The sequence below is a fragment of the Lissotriton helveticus genome, chromosome 8, assembly GCF_964261635.1.
Source record: "Lissotriton helveticus chromosome 8, aLisHel1.1, whole genome shotgun sequence".
Taxonomy (NCBI): Eukaryota; Metazoa; Chordata; class Amphibia; order Caudata; family Salamandridae; genus Lissotriton; species Lissotriton helveticus.
Window position 1 is genome coordinate 253,702,502 of NC_136069.1, and position 21,784 is coordinate 253,724,285.

General features: G+C 42.3%; 1 protein-coding gene across 2 annotated transcripts in view; it reads right to left on the reverse strand.

The window, feature by feature from the left end:
• Positions 1-21,784, reverse strand: part of LOC144771586 (matrix metalloproteinase-20-like) — a 252,435-nt gene that overhangs the window by 36,291 nt on the left and 194,360 nt on the right. Inside the window, exons 7-8 of one of the 2 annotated variants that reach the window (XM_078655971.1) lie at positions 21,015-21,148; positions 8,611-8,767 (exon numbers count right to left, since the gene is read on the reverse strand). In XM_078655971.1, the coding sequence (XP_078512097.1) occupies positions 8,611-8,767; positions 21,015-21,148 (291 nt within the window). The remainder of the gene's footprint in view (positions 1-8,610; positions 8,768-21,014; positions 21,149-21,784) is intronic. The other variant, XM_078655972.1, reaches the window with a different exon arrangement.

The following is a 21,784-nucleotide window of genomic DNA, read 5'->3' on the forward strand; positions in this document are numbered from 1 at the left end:
CTCGTGTCTTCTGTTGCTCTCACCCTCTGTGTGTCTTCTGCTGCTCTCACCCCGTGTCTTCTGCTGCTCTCACCCCGTGTCTTCTGCTGCTCTCACCCTCTGTGTGTGTCTTCTGTTGCTCTCACCCCGTGTCTTCTGCTGCTCTCACCCCGTGTCTTCTGCTGCTCTCACCCCGTGTCTTCTGCTGCTCTCACCCTCTGTGTGTGTCTTCTGCTGCTCTCACCCCGTGTCTTCTGCTGCTCTCACCCCGTGTCTTCTGCTGCTCTCACCCACTGTGTGTGTCTTCTGCTGCTCTCACCCCGTGTCTTCTGCTGCTCTCACCCCGTGTCTTCTGCTGCTCTCACCCTGTGTGTGTGTGTGTGTGTCTTCTGCTGCTCTCACCCTGTGTGTGTGTGTCTTCTGCTGCTCTCACCCTGTGTGTGTGTCTTCTGCTGCTCTCACCCTGTATGTGTGTGTCTTCTGTTGCTCTCACCCTGCGTGTGCGCCTTCTGTTGTTCTCACCCTGCGTGTGTGCGCCTTCTGTTGCTCTCACCCTGAGTGTGTGCCTTCTGTTGCTCTCACCCTGTGTTATTTAATTGTACCTATTGTAGGTATTTGCTATCCTTGAATGTTTTAGGTCTTATAAATTAGATAGGAGTAATTTATTACTGTGCTGATTTTTGGAAAATGGCTGATTTTGGAAAACATGACGATTCGTGTTACACTTTGGATTTCCTCATTTGACTTGCTTTCATTTGTTTAACATTCTGCAAGAAGTCTTTCACCCACTCAAATACAAAATCCTGCTGTGATCATTCAAACCCTGCCAAAATAGTCTAATAAAAAAAGTAGAATTGGATAAATACAGTAGCATACGATTAAAAATATGCACTTGTTTTGATGTGCATATATATACGAATTTAGAGTAGATAAAACGGTGCAGTAGATCAACCATTTGGCCTCCTGAGATAGATATGTAGACAAAATATTTATCTGATGGGAATATATATAACACCCACCTGTTCATCATAGTAACTTGTGCCAGGAATGAAAAAGCCAGCGTATGGAACATCTCTTCGTGTTCGGCTTGGGTGCAGTTATCTCATAAATGAGATGCATGAAGAAGGGTATTTTTCATCTGGAAACATATTTTTGAAATAGTGATGTACCGTTTGTCTACTAAACTTACTGAGTGTACCTGGGGTGTAAAGTAAACCCTCACGTCAAGAGTATTGCCCTCTCCAGTCCACGTGTTTTTTCCCTTGAATTCTGGGACGTGTACTCCTGGTTTTGTAATGGTATGAACAAGACAAGAAGTCCCAGATTCAAAGAAAAAACTGGAATGCGCATTGTCCTGGGGAAACTTGGCTAGGCTGTAAAACGTGCCAGGCAGAAAAGTATGAATGCATATTTATTAGTAAACTAAATGTAAAAATATACAATTTTACGGCTCAATTTATTCTCAAAATACAAAATAAATATGGGTAAATACCAAAAAGGTGTTTAAAAAATAAATACACCAGTTTTGTGTGTGCCTCTGTTGCCTGCTTGCGACCCGTTTTTGTGTGTGTCTCTGTTGCCTGCTTGTGACCTGGTTTTGTGTGTGTGTGTGTGGGTGCAAATGCAATAGGTGTCGCATTTGCGAGAGATTAGGCTATTGGCTTTGTAAATGACTGCCATTTATTTATGTTTTCAAAGCCAACACATAAATAAAAAATGTTGTCATTTACAATGCCAATAGCTCTAACTTTTCCAAAGGCGAAACCGTTGCATTGTAAATGCTTGTTTTTAATTTATTCTCTAGAGGGGCATTGGAGTACAAATATTGCAACAGTTACGGGGCCATGCAGCAGAATGAGGCTGTGGCTGGGGAGTGTGAACCATGTAGCTACAATAAACTCCTTGGAAATGCAATGTATCTTTTTGTAGTATGTTAACAGTTTAATTAAATTTCCATGAACACCAGACAAGTTAATTTTGGCAAGTCGCACAGTAGAAGCACTCATGTAAAGGACATATGGCAGTTCTCTCTTGAAACAATGCACGCGAAAGGCACAGAGTCCTTTGCCTTTTGCAGATCTTCCTGGGTGTGCGAGGGTGACGAAACGGTGACTTATGTGGCCAGGGCCGGACTGTCCATAGCAGGCACCCGGCGTTTCCCCGGTCGGCCGCAAGGGTGGGGGCCGGTTTTGGGCCCCTGGGGGGCGTTTTTGTTACCGGGGGTCGGTAATATCGGCCCCCGGTAAAAAAATCGGCCGAAACCGGCCGTTGCAAACTGCTCAGCTGCACTACGCCTCACCCCAGGGGGGGCAGCCAAGCAGTGTGCCAGGGCAGGTTTCTGTTCCTAGTCTGGCCCTGTATGTGGCCGGTTCGGCCTTAAATACTTGTGATACTTTATTGTCACTAATGTATCAAATACAGTGCTATTAATCTATTCTAATGAGGGCACACATGCACTTCTGCAGATAGCTGTTTATAATATCAAAAGCTGGTAAACTTTTACTATGATGGACAAATTTACATGCGTTTAGAAATGGGGGTCTCTAATTGGCAGTGGTAAACACGCTGTCCATGTATGGGCATTTCCTTCTAGTCAGGCTAAGTAATACACACCCAGATAACCCCTGCTCACCCCCTTGGTAGCTTGGCACAAGCAGTCAGGCTCATCTCAGAGGAAATGTGTAAAGTATTTGTGCATAACACACAGTAACACAGTGAAAACACTACAAACGGACACCACACCAGTTTAGAAAAATAAAGTATCATTATCAAGTCAAGTCAAGGAAAGCTTTATTCAACTGGTATTTTTTAAGAGTCATAAAAGCATTAAAATAAACCATTTTCATGAATTAAAAAACAAAACAATCACAAAACACAGTACAATTTGGTCTTTTTAGAATACTTACACATTTCATTAATTAAAAGACCATACAAATAAAAAGTGGTTTGGTTATGTTTAGAATTCATTGTTGATAAAACTTTTCTTAACCGAAGCACTCTCTTTAAAAACATGGCTAACCTCCATGCTTCATGTTCATTCTCTATGAACTGAAGTTTTATCAAAGCAGGGTGACATTGCCTCAGCCCTTGAGATTTAACCACACTTTCCTTAACTCTGAATACAATTTGCAAAAAATAACTAGATGTATATTGGACTGAGAGGGTTGGTTGTCACAAGGACACAATAGTAACTGTTGCGATCAGTCGTTCATTTTAGGCAAGGTCACTAGTCTGTGGACAGTATTGAACCTAAACTTAGTCAATACAGTCTATCATACGTACCTGGAACAAATGAGAAATACGGCGCCACTCTTAGTGTAGTTAATAATAATTGGTGTTGACTAACACTAGGTTTTAGGAGTTCTCCTGACAATCTAACAGTTTCCAACAAGCATAATCCTCCTTTTTAAGGACTTTTCTAGGGATTGCCTGCAGGGTCGAGGGATCAGTAAAGTATTCTGGATGACCTAAATCAATCATAAAGTCACCTACAAACCTGACCCAGGGAATCTTCAAGGCCCCGTCTAGTTTAAGACAGTTCTGCACAATCGCCCTATTTAGCTGTGTCTGTTCCTATGACCAGATACTGTGCCACAACAGTATCTGTTCTATTTTAATGAGGTCAGAGTTAAAAGGGAGACCCTCCTTGTGGCAAACATGAGAGGAGGTACTTGGTGGAGCTGATAGAATAAATCTTAAAAATGAGTTTTCAACTTGTTGCAACAACATAATGTTAGCTAGGCCCCACGCTCCTGCTCCATACATAACAGATGAAATACATTTTGCTTTGTATATTTGTAGGAGCTCCCCCGGGGGTTTCCTTCCTAATTTCTTTGAGAAAGTTGCGAGGGCGGTTGATGACCGAATGAACAACAATTTTTTCATTATTATGGTTTGAGCCCATGAGTCATTGTGATTAAATTGTACTCCGAGGTATGAGAAACTCTTAGTTGAGGCTAGCTTCTGACCATCCACAAATATATCTTTTGGTCTCATGGTCCCTTGACCGCATCTCATTACAAACGTCTTAGATATATTGGTAATAAGACCAAGATTCTCCATAAAAACTGAGAAACAGGCAAGGACCCTTTGGAGACCAATTTGGGTTCTTGTCATTAAAACTGCATCATCCGCATAAAGATGAACCGGAATGGGTCGACCAGCAAGTTGAGGCAAATCTTGTGCACTTCTGACTAATGCATTGCTTAGTCTGTTGATATACATGTTAAAAAAGAATGGGTCCAGCGTGCAGCCCTGCCTGACCCTCCTTCTAAGGGCAAAGGCAGCCGTACGCTCACCCTCTACGCCAAAACTCACACTGGCTGATGCACCACTATAAAGATTTCTTAAAAAAACAATAATATGTGGGTCAACGCTCAAGGCCTCGAGGACCTCCCATAGTCTATTGTGCCAAAGAGAATCAAAAGCTGCAGTTAGGTCCACAAAGACCAGGTACAATCTTCCCTTGTTTGCCCTTGCGTATTTCCTAATTAGCATGGCCAAATTTAAACACTGCTCTGTTTTGCCCAGCCCCTCACGGAAACCAAATTGTAAATCTGATAAAACCTGAGTTTCATCTGCCCAGGCTTGCAGACGATCCGGAATCACATGCCCCGCCACTTAAACCATAGAGTCAAGCAAGGAGATTGGTCTATAACAACCTGGGTTATGGTGATCCCCTTTTTTAAAAATGGGGACAATTATTGACCCCCCCCAGGTCTTATGAAGTCGAGTTTGACAGCTGGCATTAACAACCTGCGTTACAATCGCCCCCCATAAAATGGTATTAGATTTAAACAGGTCCACAGGAACGCCATCTGGACCCGGGGCTTTTGCGGACCCGGCTTAGTGCTAATGCTCTATTTACTTCCTCTAAGGTGAATTTCAGATCAACATTAACATGATTACTCACTGTGCTGGCACTGGTTACAGGAGAGGAATTATCTAGGCCATCGTATACCTGTGAAAAGTGCCTGATCCAGTCCTCTTCAGAGTTAGCAATTTCTATCAGTGGGCCATCTCTAGAAGTTAAAAATGGTGCCCTCACTGCCCTCCAGAATGCTGCACTGTCTTTCAACATTGCTGCTGAGTGAAGGGATTCCCATGCTTCATCTCTCATGACGCTCTTTTTTTCCTTAATAGCCTGCCTATATTCCATTTGTGCCATTCTTACGTTATTCACAATTCTGGACTGCCTGTTTAAATAAAGCTTCAAGTTGGAGTATGCTCGTGTGCACCTTGTATTGAACCAGTCCATATCTTTAGCTTTATTACGGTGCTGGGCTGACAATAGTTTCCTGAGCTCATTGGATATTTCAAAATAGGATGCTACAATCCTGTCATGAGAAGCCAGTTCACTTAGGCAAATATCAATGGCAGATTTACAGCTAGTCACTAAACGTTTTCTTGTTGCTAAAGGGTCCACCATCGACCATTTTAGGGTATAGCCGCTGATCTTATAAAGTTCGATTTCACCTATACCCTGTGTGGTATTCTTACTTCTTTTCGGATTGTTTAGTGGCAAGTTAACCATTAAACATAAGGGGTAGTGATCGCTCAGGGAATTATCACCAACCTCAAAAGAGAGTAATCTAGATGCATAATTGCATGCGACTAGAATATAATCTATTGTAGAGGCCAAACCCCTTCCATTAAAAGTGTAAGGTAATGGTACTGGTTTTGAAACAAGCTCATTCACAAATCCCAGTTCGGTACAAGCAATCATCAAAACCAAAGAAGACCAAAACGGTTGAAAGCAATTCTGTTTATAGAACTCTATGGATGCAGTGATTTTACAAAAAGTACCTCTTATGCATCAAAATCCACAAGGCAAAACAGCCGCAGAAGAGGGAAGCATCGGAAAATGCAGCAATGTCTCAGTTCCTGAGTCCACAGGGAGGCAATGCATCAGTTCTGCTGCACACAGGAGAAGGGTTGTGTCGAATCCAGACTGTAGGTAGGAGCGATGCGCCGAAATCCAAGAATGTTCTGGTCTGCGGGTGATGTGTTGGCGAAACTTGGAGCACAGATGTGATACATGAAAATCCAGATGCGCTGGAGGTTGATGCAGCAGCAGTAAACAGGCTCTGCATCGAGTTCTTCAGCTGCGGTCCAATGATGCGCCCATTCTTTCAGCAGCACAGCAGGGCCTCACAAGCAGAAGCAGCAACTGCAGGCCAACCCATCAAAGCAACACACAGCAAAGGGGCAGTACTCCTCGTTACAGCTCTTCAGTTCTTCTCCTTGGCAAAGGTTCCTCTTGATCCAGAAGTGTTCAACAGTCTGGGGGTTTAGGTCCAATACTTATACTCATTTGGCCTTTAAAGTTGGTATTCTTCAAACGATTGTCTATGTAGTGCACACGTTCTTGTTCTGCCTGGTCTTGGCTCCAGACACACTCCGGGGGTGGAGACAGCATTGTGAAAGACCAGGCACAGTCCTAATCAGATGCAAGTGACAGTTTCTCCCACCACTCTAGCTCAGGAGGACCCATCAGAATGGGGCACAGCTCAACTCCCTTTGTGTGACTGTCTAGAGATAATGCACAAACAGGCCCCTGACAGTCTAACTAGACATTGGTCCCACAAACAGGCAGAGGCACAAAATGGTTACAAAAGAAAATGCCCACTTTCTAAAAGTGCCATTTTCAAACTCACAATTTAAAAACCACCTTCACTAAAAGACATGTTTTTAAATCCCGAGTTCATAGAGCCCAAACTCCAACGATAGCCTGTAGGAGAGCTAATCCTTGCAATAGTGAAAAACTAAATTGGCAGTAATTTACTACCAGAACATGTACAACACTACTCTTGTGGAAGGCACAACCAGTGTTGCAGGCCTCGAGTATTATTCGATTTACAGGCCCTCAACACAGACAGTGTACATTACTAGGGACTTACCAGTAAATCAAATATGCCAAACATGATGAACCAATCAGAATTACAATTTGGCCAGAAGCACTTGCATTTTAGCACTATTCAGCAGTGGGAGAGTATCCAGAGCACATTAACCAGCAAACAAAAGTCCAGCATAACATCAAGGATGCCAGGTCTAGCATATGCATGTAAAACCAGGTGTTGAGCAAGAAGGGGTATAGGACAACTGAACATCCCAATGTCACAAGTCAGTAAATGAGGGGGCAAGCCGGAATAACAGCCATAAAGAAGCTCCTCAACCAGGTGTGACAAAAAGAAAAAAAACTATTGAAAGTAAGTACAGAGAGAAAGAAAGAGGGATAAGATGAAGCCCAGGAGCAGAGCATGATAAGAAAACTGTATTGATACTAGGGTTACCAGTGCAAGGACGAGAGACCTGGTGCTCCATGTTTTTCATATTACCTATGAGCACTCCATTTTTGCGGCGAATGCTTCAATCCAGTCATTGCGAGGCTTTGAATGGCTTCACAAATATGGAGTAATGCAACGCAGTGCAAATCGCTGCGTTGCCTTACTCTGAGCAGGGGAGGCGTTCCATGGGCATTGGGGTGGGTGTTCCCACACAACTCCCATGGTTTTTTATGCATTTAGAAGGACTTGTACACCTGGGAATGTGTCAAAATCTTACACCTCCCAAGGGGAAAATATCTTTATTTCTCCTAATTTTTTTCTCTTTCTATGTGTGCTGCATTGTGCAGCACACGTAGAAAGAGGAAAATGCCACTATGTATTGTTTTTGTGCAGTAGGGTGCCCTTTCCTGCACAAATACAATCCTGCCTACAACACAGGAACCCTTGTACCTTGGTGCAAGGGTGCCTGCATTGGCACTAGGCTGCTGAAACGGCACCAGCGCAGGGGGAAAGGACAGGAATGCAGCATATTGGATAAATACAGTGCATTGCTGCCCTTTCCCAGTGGCACAGTGCAGCGAAGCAAGGTAACTTGTTGGGCTGCCCTATGCCACCATTCTCGTAAAATATGCCCCTAAAACCGGACAAAAAGTCATTGGCGCTTTCAGTTCAGGGCATGGATATCAAGAATGCAATTTTAGCATCTGAAAGTGGAGGGCAGAAACAAAAAACTTTAGACCATTCACCCCAAATAGACAGTATAAAGTATTTCCTCCGACAGCCTATACTCTGACGGGCCATTGGGGGAAGCATTACGTGGACAGAGCCAACGGATGATCCATCAGCTGAATGCTTACAGTCCACCTGACTGACTCTAATTAGGGTGGGCTGACCGTCAGTTTGTAGACAACCAAATGTAAGATTGCTCTAAATTTCTCCTTATCAGTAATCCTAAAGATCAAAATCAGGACACCTTATACGAAGAATTAAATCAAAGATGATTTTAAAAATCATACAATACATACTTTCTTCAAAAGATACTGCATGTGTCAGGTTAAGCACAATTAAAGCAAAATACGTTTTTGTGGTCTGGGCAATGTTAAGCGTTGAAATAGATGAGCAATGTTCTGCACTGCAATGTCTATTCGACCTAACCACAAAATGCCTGTTATGACTCCTGACATCACTGTAAACAAGATGGAGACTATTGTTTGCATCAATAAGCAATTATGTTTTGCAGTGTTTGAAAAGGAAATGAAACCTAACATGTCGAAACCCGAGGGTATACACAATTTTCATTGCTGTAGATGCAAAGATTATTTTATGTAGTAATTTGCGTAAATACCGCCAGTAAACATTTCCCACGAAGAAGAGGGTCTTTCGAATTCTTCTTATGTAGACTGCAGCATCAATATTGTTCACATTTGAAGGGAATCCAAAATCAAGAAGAGAGCGCTCTGACATCTCCATGGTTAAAGTATTTATAATCCAGTGTTTAGAACCTAGGAAAACATATTTTAAATGGATATTACAACATTTTCATTATTTCTAACTTCAGGTAGTTTATGATCGTGATAATTGCAATAGCTTATGAAGTGCAGAACGATTTATACACTTACAGTTAATTTCCAATATTTTAAAGTGAATGAGGATTTTAATACATTTTAAAGTGAATGAGGATTTTAATACATTTCTATGGTGATGTATTTTAAGTAGGCCCCCGAGGAAAGTTTCACTCTGCTTGAGGAATTGGCCCATAGCACAATTTCTGGTTGCTAGGAGGATTTTCGGAAATATTGCGTGCGGTTGTGGACGCATGCACTGCAGCAAAATGAACTTCGATAGCCACGCACTCTTTCACTCTGTGTGGTGCATTTGGTGCTGAATTTTCAGTGCGGAATGCGCTCTCTGCACTAAATTGCTGCATGAGCAGCACGACATACATATTTCCGCCAATTGGCTGAAATCCGCAGAATCTTGCAATTTTTTTTTTATCCCGGGCGGAGCTGGCGTAGTGCTACTACACGGAGTTCCACGGAATTGGAAAGAAACTCCGTTTCCCTCCACCCTCCCTAATGTAGTTATAACTACAAACAAGGCACTTACCTGCTGTTGCTGCCTCCTCCTCGCCATGCTCTCACTCTCCTTCCTCGTCCTCACCGAGGACACGGAAGGATAGTGACAGCATGGCGAGGAGGAGGCAGTCACACAGCAGGTGCCTTTTTAAAAATTATAATTACATTAGGAGGGGTGGAAAAGGCCGGCTAACTCCGCTCCTCAATGGAGTCGGAGTTTTGCTTGAACTCTGCGTTCTCAACGGAGCGCGGAGTAGGCAAAACTCCGTAAACTCCGCTGGGGGAGCGGAGTTACCCACCCCGGCTTAGTTTTTATGTAACTCTGTGAAATTCCACAGAGTAAAATTCTGCAAGTTCTGCCCACCCCTTATTTTACAATTGCAGTCATCATTTGAGAACTGAATGATAAAAATGGCTGATAAGGCCACTAATACCCAGCGCTGTGGAGCAAAGGAATAGGCTGTGGTTAATTTTCCTGCGCCCTAGTGAGTGAGTGAACATACTGAGCACTGTGAAAGGGTTTCTGCTAGGGATTAGCAGAACTCAAATATTAAGTGTAGTATAAATCACTACAACAATGGAGAAAACTACCTAGGCAGTAATTCTGAAATAATGACACAGTGGTGAAAGGACCAACGCTACGAGTGAACAGTTTCCAATTAGTTACACAATTTTATTGCAATCACATAAACAATAGCTAAAAATGTACAATTCATAAAAAATTCAATATACTTCAATCATAACATAAAAATTCTTGAACATAGAAGAGTAAGTTGTGTGTCGACGCGTTTCGGCGACCAGCGCCTTTCTCAAGACCAATTACAACTTGCTGAAAATAAAACAATATATTGTTTAATTTTTTCATTCTCAATTATTATAATATTATCTTCACAGAGATATATATAATTAAAAGGTAACTAGTAAAAAATGTGTGTACTATTAAAACAAGGAAACACTGTTCAGAAAACTCAGGTCCATTTAATTAAAATATAACTGATAGTCCAAAGATGGGGAAACATAAATCGCATAACATGACCTCTATTGTAGCCTGCTGCTATTTCATTTATTACTCAGGTCTCTTGATGGTATAATATCCTATAAATACAAAGTCTACTTCTGTCATTCCCTGATATTTGATCAACATTTTATCACAATGAATTATATCTGACACATGATAGTCTTAAACTAGATACTTCCGTTTACATGTCACAGAAAAGATTTCTAAATGCTTTCATCAGTCATGGGTGGTAAAGATAGAACTAAGAATTTAATTCAAAAAGGACAGATATGAGATAGAATTTAGATGGAAAAAGCAAGTACAAGTCTGGTAGTTTCGTGCTCTGTACTTTATAACTATTCTATTCTCTACTCTTTGTGAGAGTCTTGGTTGATTAAAAAGCAAGGGATTCTCTGTTCTATCTATTTTATCTGAACAGCAGATATTTGTCATCTTTTGTAAATCTCTCTGTGGAGAGAAGCTGCTCATTTATGCTTTAATTTTGATCGCTAGCAGTTTTTGGCAAGTTATATAGAATGAGATTACGCATGTAGTTTTCACTTACCCCAAATAAAAATGGATTTAACCCATAAGTAAAGAATTCGACGCTAGAGAGGGTCCCTCTAATGTTTTGAACCGGAATTCACGTTTCTGATTTTAGAAATGATTCTGAAATGTTGTTAATGAAAACAGAGAACATGCATTATTACAGGTTTACAAGACTAACATTGATTAATGCATTTCTATGAAGGTAACTTTAATGGAAGGAAGGATGACTAACCTATTCTAAGGAATCTTCAGTTCTTATGTTCTGATACGACTGTTTAAATATTTCAGTCTGTCTCTCCAAGATAGAAAAACCTGCCTGAATAATAATGTAGAATATACCGTTCAGGGCACACTATAATTTTAGCTATCTCGAGTCAATTAAGACTCTGAATGAGATGTGTAATTTTAGAAGCGCTTCTTACCCGTAATCGAGCTTTGAATTGCGTCGCCTCCACACTTTATTGATTTGATAATAACTTCTAGAAATCTAGAATACCAGCGTTATCTAGTAAATAGAAACGGCAAATAACGAAAATCAATACATTGTTTGTCTGAAAGCGACAGATATTCTATAGAGTGCCCTATTGAAGTCTTACCGGGCTATTCTCCAAATAACTGACGTCGCTGATTAGAGCTCAATCACTGTCTCACACTTGACGTGCACTTGATGGCCATGCGCGTTACCAAGCTTGAATCCTTAAAATAAAGACTCTACTTATTATAATGTTTAAAAAGGGGCTTATCATTAAGGCTATCCTATCTAGGGGTTTAGCTGTCGTTTTACACATAACGTACCTATGTTATCGGCTCGTTACTTCTCCGCAATATGGCGAGATAAAGTCCGAACGGGTTGTTTGAATTTATGCAGCTTGCCAAGTTCCTGCCGGATAACAAATAACACTGCGTTATAAATTTTAAAGACAAAACGCCCGACTGCAGAGTCAAAGCGTGTAATTTGTCATGCTCGGGGTCAGCGGGTAGCGTACCTTAAATCCTTAGATTGCAGCCGCGTGGAGGCGAACGTCTGACTCGGACGTGGTTCCGGGATAAAGTGAACATGGGGCCCGATTCGCGCGTATTTATGTTTGCACCGCTGCGAGTAATTAGATTGCTCCCGACGTATCTAGGGCTCATGAAACGCGAGGACAGACTATAATCTGGTGAGACATACGAGTAGTCACAAACTCTCACTCTCACTATTTAGAAGGCACACATAATTATTAATCATCAGTTTTGTGCTGCTATATTTAAACTTTACTCGCCATTGTGAGAATCTGAACTAAATGTAAAAAATTATAAAAATTGTCAATGCAGCAAAAGAGAAAATATATTTAAACAATATTGAGCTGACTAGAAAGGAGCACATTTTACTATGTTCCTCTCTTGCAATATTCTTCTAGAGCTGTATATTTAAAAAATTGCGTTTTCCCATGGGATTTCGCTGTTCAACCCCTCACGGAAAGTGTTGAGAGAAAAAATCCAGAAGACTTCGCGTTTTTTGCGTATTGCCTCACCTCCTTTGTCATCGGCAGTGTTAATTTTTTCTAATATGCGCCAAGTAAAATCATTGGGACCATGGCCATGGTCTATGAAATGTTTCACAATTGGTGCAGTGATTTTTTTGGTTCTGACCGCTGAACGATGTTCGGTCAATCGTGTCTGTATTGCACGAGATGTTTCGCCCACATACCCTTGCGGGCATGGGCATTCCAAAAAATATATGACATTTGAAGTTCTGCAATTGAACATTTCCTTGGCAGAAGTAGTATATCCATTATGTGTGAAAGTGACTCCTTTGTGGATATTTGCACAAGATTTACAGCTCGAGCAAGGAAACGTGCCTTTTACAGGGTTGTCTCCAGTAAGGGATTTCTGTGCCAAGTACTGAGAATCTATGGGTCTTTTTATTCTGGAATGGACAATGTGATCTTTTATATTTTTGTTTCGCCTGTGGGCGAAGAGAGGTTTTTCTAATTTAATTGCTCCATTACTATTCAAAATATGCCATGAGGAGTTAATGACTTGTTGCACTTTCGCATTAACTGTTGAATGACGTGTGATGCAGACTAATTTGTTCGTTTCTGTCTTAGGTTTACTTCTCAACAAACAGTCTCTATCATAGTACCGGGCTCTTTTATACGAATCTCGCACTAATCTGTGCGGGTAGCCACGGTCTAAGAATTTCTGTTTCATCCCTGCTGCCTGTATATCGAAGTCTTGGAGGTTGGTGCAATTCCTCCTCACTCTCAGGAATTGAGAGAAAGGAATACTCTGTCTCTGATTCCTAGGATGGAAACTTCGAAAATGCAGGAGAGTATTCCTGGCCGTTGGTTTTATAAAAAGATCTACTTTCAGTTTGCCTTCTTCATGAAGGATCCAGATATCTAAAAATTCCAACCTCTCCGAACTAATATGGGAGGTGAATCTAAGATTAGGGTCGCATGCATTAAGCCATGCCAGAAAGTCATCCAATGCCGATCTCCCATCGGTCCACTACAAACTGATGTGAAATGACACATAATTTCTGCAAAATGCATCTTGCACTCCAAAAATTCCCAGAATGATCAGTTTGGGCAAAAATTCAACTTGAAAATGTAAATTCAAGTTGATTTCCGGTTGCTTGCATTCAAAAACTGTCGCTTGTGTTTGGATTGGCAGTTTTGTGTTCAAAAGTTACCCAAAAAGACTGAGGGCACCACAGCTCTGGAATGCCCTGCCATTGGCCCTACGCTGCACTTCGAATCTGTTGTCCTTTAGGAAGGGCCTTAAAACCTGGCTTTTCACCCTCTAGTATGTTCCCTCCTCTGTCTGTGGATACTCTGTTTTACTGTGTTATGTTTCTCTTTTTATGAGCTGCCAATAAAAGCGCCGGGACACTCCTATCGAGTAGCCGTGCGCTATAGAAATCAAAATTAACATAACATAACATAACATAACAAAAAATCCACTTCGGTAAAAATCTACTTGGAATGTTTGTTGACCGCCCACGTTAAATGAAGTCGATGCAGCAAACTGATGGGGGGGGGCCTACCCAAGCAGTACCCACAAATTTTGTTAGGGTCATACACATGCAAAACCCAAATCAACCTGTGCTCAGCCCTCTGGTTGCTTGGGACAAAGCAATCAGGCTTAACTTAGAGGCATGATGTAAAGTTTTTATGCAGCACTTTAAACAGTGATAGATTGAAAACACAACACAAGAAAAATCCCACACCAATTTAGAAAATTAGAGTAATAGCGCAAACTGTGGTCATCTGGTCGAGATGCTACATCATGCGTCGGAGATGCGTCATGCAGCGGTGCAAGGTGCTGCATTGGAGATGCATTGTAGTGGCTGTTCTGGTGTGGTACTGTGAGGAGATGTGTCACGCTGAATCAGTCCTGCCCAAGAGACACACCTGGGGCTGGCAGAGGAGGACTGGGGAGTCACCACTTAGGGATCACGTGGGGGGCAGGAATCACAGAAGGTGAAGTCCAGGAGCTGGGTTCGAAGTAGTTGGGACCTTTTACTGTTCCTGAGCCTCTGATCACAAGGTCAACCATCTGGTCCTTGAAGTCAGCCTGGCGGTCCTGGGTTCAAGAGGCAGGTCCAGTCCTTTTCACTCAGGCAGCAGGGCAACAGGCAGCAGGGCAGCAAGCAGCAGGGCATCAGAGTAGTGTGGCAGCAGTGTAGCAGTTCTTCTTGCAGAAGAGCAGCAAAGCAGTCCTTCTGAGTCTTCCACAAGTCCAGAGGTGTACTGAAGAGCTGGGTCTGAGGGTCCAATATTTATACCTTGCACCAGCCTTGAAGTAGGAGAAGGTTCTGGAAGTTTCCAACTCCAGAGGAGTTTGGAATTTCCTACCTCCCTGCCCTCGCCTCAGCTTGTCTTGGGGCACAAAGGACTAAATGAAATCCTTTGTGAGTGCACTGGGGCAAAGCTTTTATGATGTGTAAGAGTGGTAGGTGTCAGCTCCAACCCCCTATCAAGTCAGAGATCGCCCATCCTGCCAACACCTTTTCCCCCTTTGTCTCACTGTCTGGGAACAATACACAAAGACCTTTTGTAAGCTACACCTAGTCATGTAGCCCAGGATACAGACAACCAAATTGTGACTTCAAATCCGACTTTACTTTTAAAGAGGGTTTTAAATTAAAATGCTTTAGACACCAAACTCAATATTACTACCTTCTCCCAATTGAAAATATCACTTATTAAATGTAAAAGGGTAACCCAATATTATCCTATGGGAGAGGTAGGTATTGAAGTACTTAAAAACGAATTATAGTGTTTTCACTCCCAGGACATGTTAAACTTGAAAGTACATGGCAAATGTTTTAAATACACTGCACCCTGCCCTATGGGCTGTTTAGGGCCTACCTTAGGGGTGATGTATATGTACTAAAAAAGAAGGTTTTTCCCTGGCAAAAGGTTTATTTTGCCAGGTTGAAATAGCAGTTTAAAACTGCACACACAGGCTGCAATGGCAGGCCTGAGGCATGTTTGACAGGCTACTCAAGTGGATGGCACAATTCCTGCTGTAGGCCCACTAATAGCATTTAACTTACAGGCCCTGGGTACAGGTACTACTACTTTACTAGGAACGTACAAGTAAATCAAATGTGCTAATGGGACGTAAGCCAATGTTACCATGTTTTAGAGAGTGAGCACATGCACTTCAGCACTTCTAAGGCAAATAAAAACAAGATCAGCAAAAATGGAAGAGGAAGTTAAAAAAGCTTTCCGGAAGACCATCCAAAGGATGATTGGTCTAACACTTGCATTCGTAACACTGCCGTTCTCATTGAGATTTGTAATTTCACAGTTTAAAAATTACCCGAATAGTCTGCTTGGGCAAGAAATCTACCAGGTCAAAACATTACCTGAAAAATACATCTTGCATAAACGTTTCTCTCCGAAATTACGCAATGTGGCGTAATAGCATAATCATGGCCATTTCACATACATTTCGTAATGTGAAATCACCAAAACTACCCCAGGCCTACTTTCTGAATGCTGAGATTACAATGTTGTTTTGAGATCCAACAAGCCTGACTCTCCTGAATCAAACTATAATGGAAACAATGTTCTCTATAAATTCACTGATAAACTTTTCAAGGTCTATACAGTAAATGGTTTCTGAGTTCTCAAAGGGGTACTCCCGCACTACAACTTTATGTACTTACAAATGTTATTCACAAATCTCTGGGGTTAGATCTCTGCCAGCTTCTCCCCTATTTACGCAGGCAGAGATCTCTGTTTTAGTAGTAAATAAGATAGAGACAGTGGGGAGTGTTAGAAAATAGGGCATATCCACTACTGAATTATTGGGGTTAAGAATAAAGCATGGAGGGGTTTAGGGAGGGATATGCAAACACTAAATTACATCAACAAAACAGTAAGACAATTGCCATTCATAAAAGTTACACCTACCTTTTCTCCAACAGTACTTCTAACAAAACTGACTCAAATCGACTCAAGCCATGCCTTATAATAAGTCAGGAGCCATACATGAGTAATCACAGGTACATGATTGCACTCTCCTGGAAATCAATGAAGGCAAAGAATAATACTACCCACCTCATTGGAAACAAAAAGGAAACTAAATGAAAATGTAAGTTTATAAATATAGATAATGTTTAAAATAGTAATTTCTGGTAAAAATAAAAACATTACAATAAGTTTAGCTAGAAGTAATAGAGTACTTATATTGCAAAAAACACATTCCTTACACCTGCTACTGCAATGGTGGGAGTGAACAGTCAGATGACAGGTGGAAATCAGTACTCAACCACACACAGGCTGCCGACATAAGAAAGCAAAACACAGGCTGAAGCCCTTTTTAGTTGCCTGTTTCTTCTTTTTGATTAGGAGAGAGATCTTTTATAGACAGAGGATCAACATTTCTGGGATGTCCAGGGAAGCAGTCATTCATAGATGTTCCTTCCCACTTAGACATGGTGGCAGACTGGGAGAAGGCGCTCAATTCACCTAAACCCTGCTAGTATTGTGGAGAGTATACATTTGTTGGGGGAGGCGGGAATACGACAAAAATGAGATCCAGATCCACCAGGAAGAGCCTCGGTCTCCAAAGTCCTTAAGAATGCTTCCTGGAGATCTTCTCCTTTATCCACATTCTCTTGTCCTGACACTCTTTTTTCAGGTCCTGCTGTGTACTGTGTATTGTTACATTATTTTCAAATTCAAAATAAGTTGCTAATATATTTTATAATTAAATAATAAATGTAAACTTTTTATATTTTATCACATTAATTATATTTTCTTATATTTGTAACTATTTTAAATAATTTAATTGAGTTCCTTTATAAGCTTATGGAACTCTGAAGTGACTTACAATATTCCGACATATACAGCAGGGTGTACTCCATGCTTTAGATGTTTTTGTTTTTGCTTTTGACACCATTACTTTTCCCACAAATGACTTAGGGCCTGATGACAAGTTTGGTGCAGTAACGCTGCGCAAAACCTGCGCAAGGAAAGCCCGCGTATTACAAGTGGAATTAGTATACGGGGGACGGTCCTTTGTCTTCCCCATGGCAGTACCTGGAAACACGAACCGCAATGGGAATGCCAAAAAAGATCCAGCCGGGCATGGACGGTGACATTCATGCTGTTCTGGAACTTTGTGGGTATACAGACACAGGGACAATGAATCCCCATTGCAGAAAGGGCATGGGGGCCCTGCAGTTCAAGTTCAAGTTCAAGTTCAGAAATTTATATAGCGCACTACTCACCCAGAGGGCCTCAAGGCGCTTGGGGAGGCGGGTGCCTTTACTTATCGAATATCCAAGTTTTTAGTTGCTTTCTGAAGGAGAGGTGGTTCTGAGTAAGGCAGAGGTGAGTGGGGAGAGAATTCCAGGTCTTGGCCGCTAAGTAGGAGAAGGATCTTCCTCCCATGGTGGATCTGTGAATGCGCGGAATTGCGGTGAGGGCTTGATTGGAGGATCGAAGTTGGCGGGTGGGGGTGTAGAAGGACAGTCTCGTGTTGAGGCATTCGGGTCCTAGGTCATAGAGGGCTTTGGGTGCATGGGTGAGGAGACGGAACGTTATTCTCTTGTTGACGGGGAGCCAGTGGAGATCTTTCAGGTGGTCGGAAATGTGAGCTTGACGAGGGATGTCTAGTATGAGTCTGGCTGATGCGTTTTGGATGCGTTGGAGTTTTTTCTGTAGTTTGGCTGTGGTTCCGACGTAGAGGGTGTTTCCTTAATCCAGTCGGCTGGTGACCAGTGCGTGGGTGACCGTCTTTCTTGTTTCAGTGAGGATCCAGCGGAAGAGTTTTTTGAGCATGCGTAGGATGTTGAAGCAGGATGATGAGACGGCATTGGCTTGTTTGGTCATCGAGAGGGAGGAGTCCAGGATGAAGCCCAGGTTGCGTGCGTGATCCGTTGGTGTGGGTGCGGTTCCCAGGGCTGGTGGCCACCAAGAGTCATCCCAGGCTGAGGGGGATGGGCCTAAGATGAGGACTTCCGTTTTGTCTGAGTTCAGTTTTAAACGGCTGTTCTTCATCCACATGGCTACTTCTTTCATCCCATCGTGTAGGTTGGTTTTGGCGGTGTTTGGGTCTTTGGTGAGGGAGAGGATCAGCTGGGTGTCGTCTGCGTAGGAGATGATGTTGAGGTTGTGTTGGCGCGCGATGGAAGCGAGGGGACTCATGTATACGTTGAAGAGGGTGGGACTGAGTGACGATCCTTGTGGTACACCGCAGATGACTTCGGTGGCCTCTGATTTGAAGGGGGGGAGGCGGACTCTCTGGGTTCTTCCGGCAAGGAACGATATGATCCATTCCAGTGCTTTTCCTTGTATTCCGATGTTACTGAGTCGTTGTATGAGGGTGCTGTGACAGACTGTGTCGAAGGCTGCGGAGAGGTCAAGTAGGATGAGGGCGACTGTTTCTCCGTTGTCCAGTAGTGTTCGGATGTCATCTGTTGCTGCGATGAGGGCAGCTTCGGTGCTGTGTTTGGCTCGGAAGCCAGACTGTGAGGGGTCGAGGGATTTGTTGGATTCGAGGAAGGCGGCTAGCTGACTATTGACGGCTTTCTCAATGACTTTGGCGGGGAATGGGAGGAGTGAGATGGGGCAGTAGTTCTTAAGTTCGGGGGGATCTGCTGTGGGTTTCTTCAGAAGGGCGCTGAGTTCGGCATGTTTCCAGATTTCCGGGAAGGTAGCGGAGTTGAAGGAGCAGTTGATAACGTCTCGGAGATGGGGTGCGATGATGGAGCCTGCTTTGTTGAAGATGTGGTGGGGACAAGGGTCGGTTGCGAATCCTGAGTGGATGGAGTTCATCAGGCGGATGGTGTCTTCGGTGGTGATTGGGTTCCTGGCGCGAAGGTTGTTAGAGGGTGGTGTTGGATCGGAGATGGGTGGAGTGGACAGGTCTTCGGCCTGGTTATCAAAGCTGTTATGTATTTCAGCGATTTTGTTGTGGAAGAATGAGGATAGAGAGTCGCAGAGGTCTTGGGAGGGAGAAATGTCGTTGGTGCCGGCGGTGGGGTTAGTGAATTCTTTGACGATGTTGAATAGTTCCTTGCTGTTGTGGGCATTGTTGTGAAGTCGATCCTTGAATGCTGATTTCTTGGTGGATCGGATAAGTTGGTGGTGTTTGCGGGTGGCGTTCTTGAAGGTGGCTAGGTTATCAGTGGTTGGGTTTTTTCTCCAGGTTTTCTCGAGGGTACGACAGAACTTCTTGGATTTCTTAAGGTCATCGTTGAACCAGGGGGCTTTTTTGCTACCTTGCTTGGTAAGATGGTTTTTCAAGGGTGCAAGTTCGTCGGCGCTCTGGGTGATCCATTGTGTGAGGTTAGTGGCTGCTTGGTTTGGGTCCGATGATTTGTTGGTTTGGGTCGATGATTTGTTGTAGGGCCCCTTTTGTTCCTTCACCGCCAGCCTTTTTATGGCTGGGCTCCAGCCATTAAATAGCTGGCGGTGGCGGAACTTGTAATATGCTCAGCAGGACTGCGCCAGTCCGACTGGGAATACTACATTGTGGCCCACCCCTGCCACTCATAATCAGGCCCTTAAATCCTTGTTGCTTAGCTCTTTGATATAAAAGTGAGAACATGTTCACAAACATAACGACTACAAATATAATCTCAATTGCAAAAGTAAACTCGTCAAAAACGGTGTTAGATATTTGTTGCAAAAAGCAGTTTAATAAATGACAGTATTAAAAAAAAAGCATACTTACCCAAGAGGTGAAAAAAATAAATGTGTTGCCATAAATATCTCCTTTCTTCTTGTCAATATACAGCTAGAAAAACATGGCAGAAGAAAGAAAAGCAACATTTTGTTGTTCGTTCTTTAAACAGCTGCTTAAATTAGGCTCCTCCCCTCAGCTCCTGGCAACAGGCACTACGACATCAGAACTCAACTTTAATAAATGATTACAGTTGAGGTCTGGCATTATAATTGGCAACTGGGTGCATCACCAGTTGTCTGTTATATAAAAGAATAGAGACAGGTTTTCAAACAGTGATTGCAGAATCCTAGGTATTGTACACATAAAATGTACCAATTGTTTCTTCTATTTCAATTAACTTTTTCTGTTCATTCGATCTATTGTGATGAAGTATGAGTTTAAATATGTTCTTTTTATAGCCTCTAAAATGTGTTCCTTTCAGTAATGCCAATACTATTAACTTATTGGTCATTCTTCAATGTTGCTTCATTCAATGATTTCCCTTCTGTAAGATCATTCATATAACAAAAGGAATAGATATTACAATCCATAATGTCTGATAGCTGTATCTAATTATGGTAGGTGTCATAGGAAAGATAGATGAATTATCATATTGAATCAGTGAACTCTGCTTCTTTGGTGAAATCTCAATTTCTTCACCTTGCTTTTCTTGCAGAATTCATTTGTGTTAAACGTCAAGGAGCTGATCCTCCAACCTTGATAAGATTTATTGGTTGGATTTCCATCAAATTGGAATTGCACAGATTCCATATGACCATAACTGTATAACTTATGATCATAACACTTTAGTCTTCAGATTCCAACTGTGAATGCACTTTTTAGTCCAGGCCTAGGGATTGAGCCATTATAATAGCATTGTACTCATCATGAGGCTTTCTCTAAATACCACAAATGTTTATTACTGTTTGTTCCATGTAACCAGAATGGTCTTACCTGTAAAAAGATAGACAGCGCTCTTGAATGGAACTTCAGAAGCAGCTTCAATTTTTGTCAAAATCTTTGGAAAATAACTTTGGACGAATCCTTGCAAATTGTTAATTCCCCACTGATTGTTCAGCCACATATACCTAATTAAAAAAAACATCATAAAGATCTATATTTTCAAACATTTGAGGATGCATATTCATGAAGCAAATAGGCACATTGATTTATCAATTGCTTGAGAACAAATTTTCATTTATACTATGTACGAAAACAAAAGCACGTTATAACAATTTTGCATTGGTTACATTTAGGGGCAGAATCCATAGTTGAGTTAAGGCTACACTCTCCCATCCTTCCATGTAGGCGTCACTCACTCTCAAATAGATATTCTGTATGCCTCCTGAGTAGACTTTACTGTTCAAAAATGTGAATATTTGTTTTTAAAATACTGAAACACAATTTTCTTTGAATGTTCCATTTTTATATTGTAATACCCTTATTCCTTTTCTTGGTGTCGCTACATGTGCATCCGTAGTGTCTGTTTCACATGATTCTTTCTCTTTCCTGTTTTCTTGCTTGACTACCTCTCGCACTAAGGGGCCTATTAGGAAAGTCCGCCCGTCATCCTACCGGGGCTTGGGAGCGCCCGCCATAAGGGCGGGGGTCCCGTGGGGGGTATTAGGATGTGCCCGCCACAGTGGCAGGCACATCCAGCATTTTTAGCATTGTGGCGGGCGGTGCTCTCTGCTTTGCCCGCCACAATGCTAAAAATGCAATAA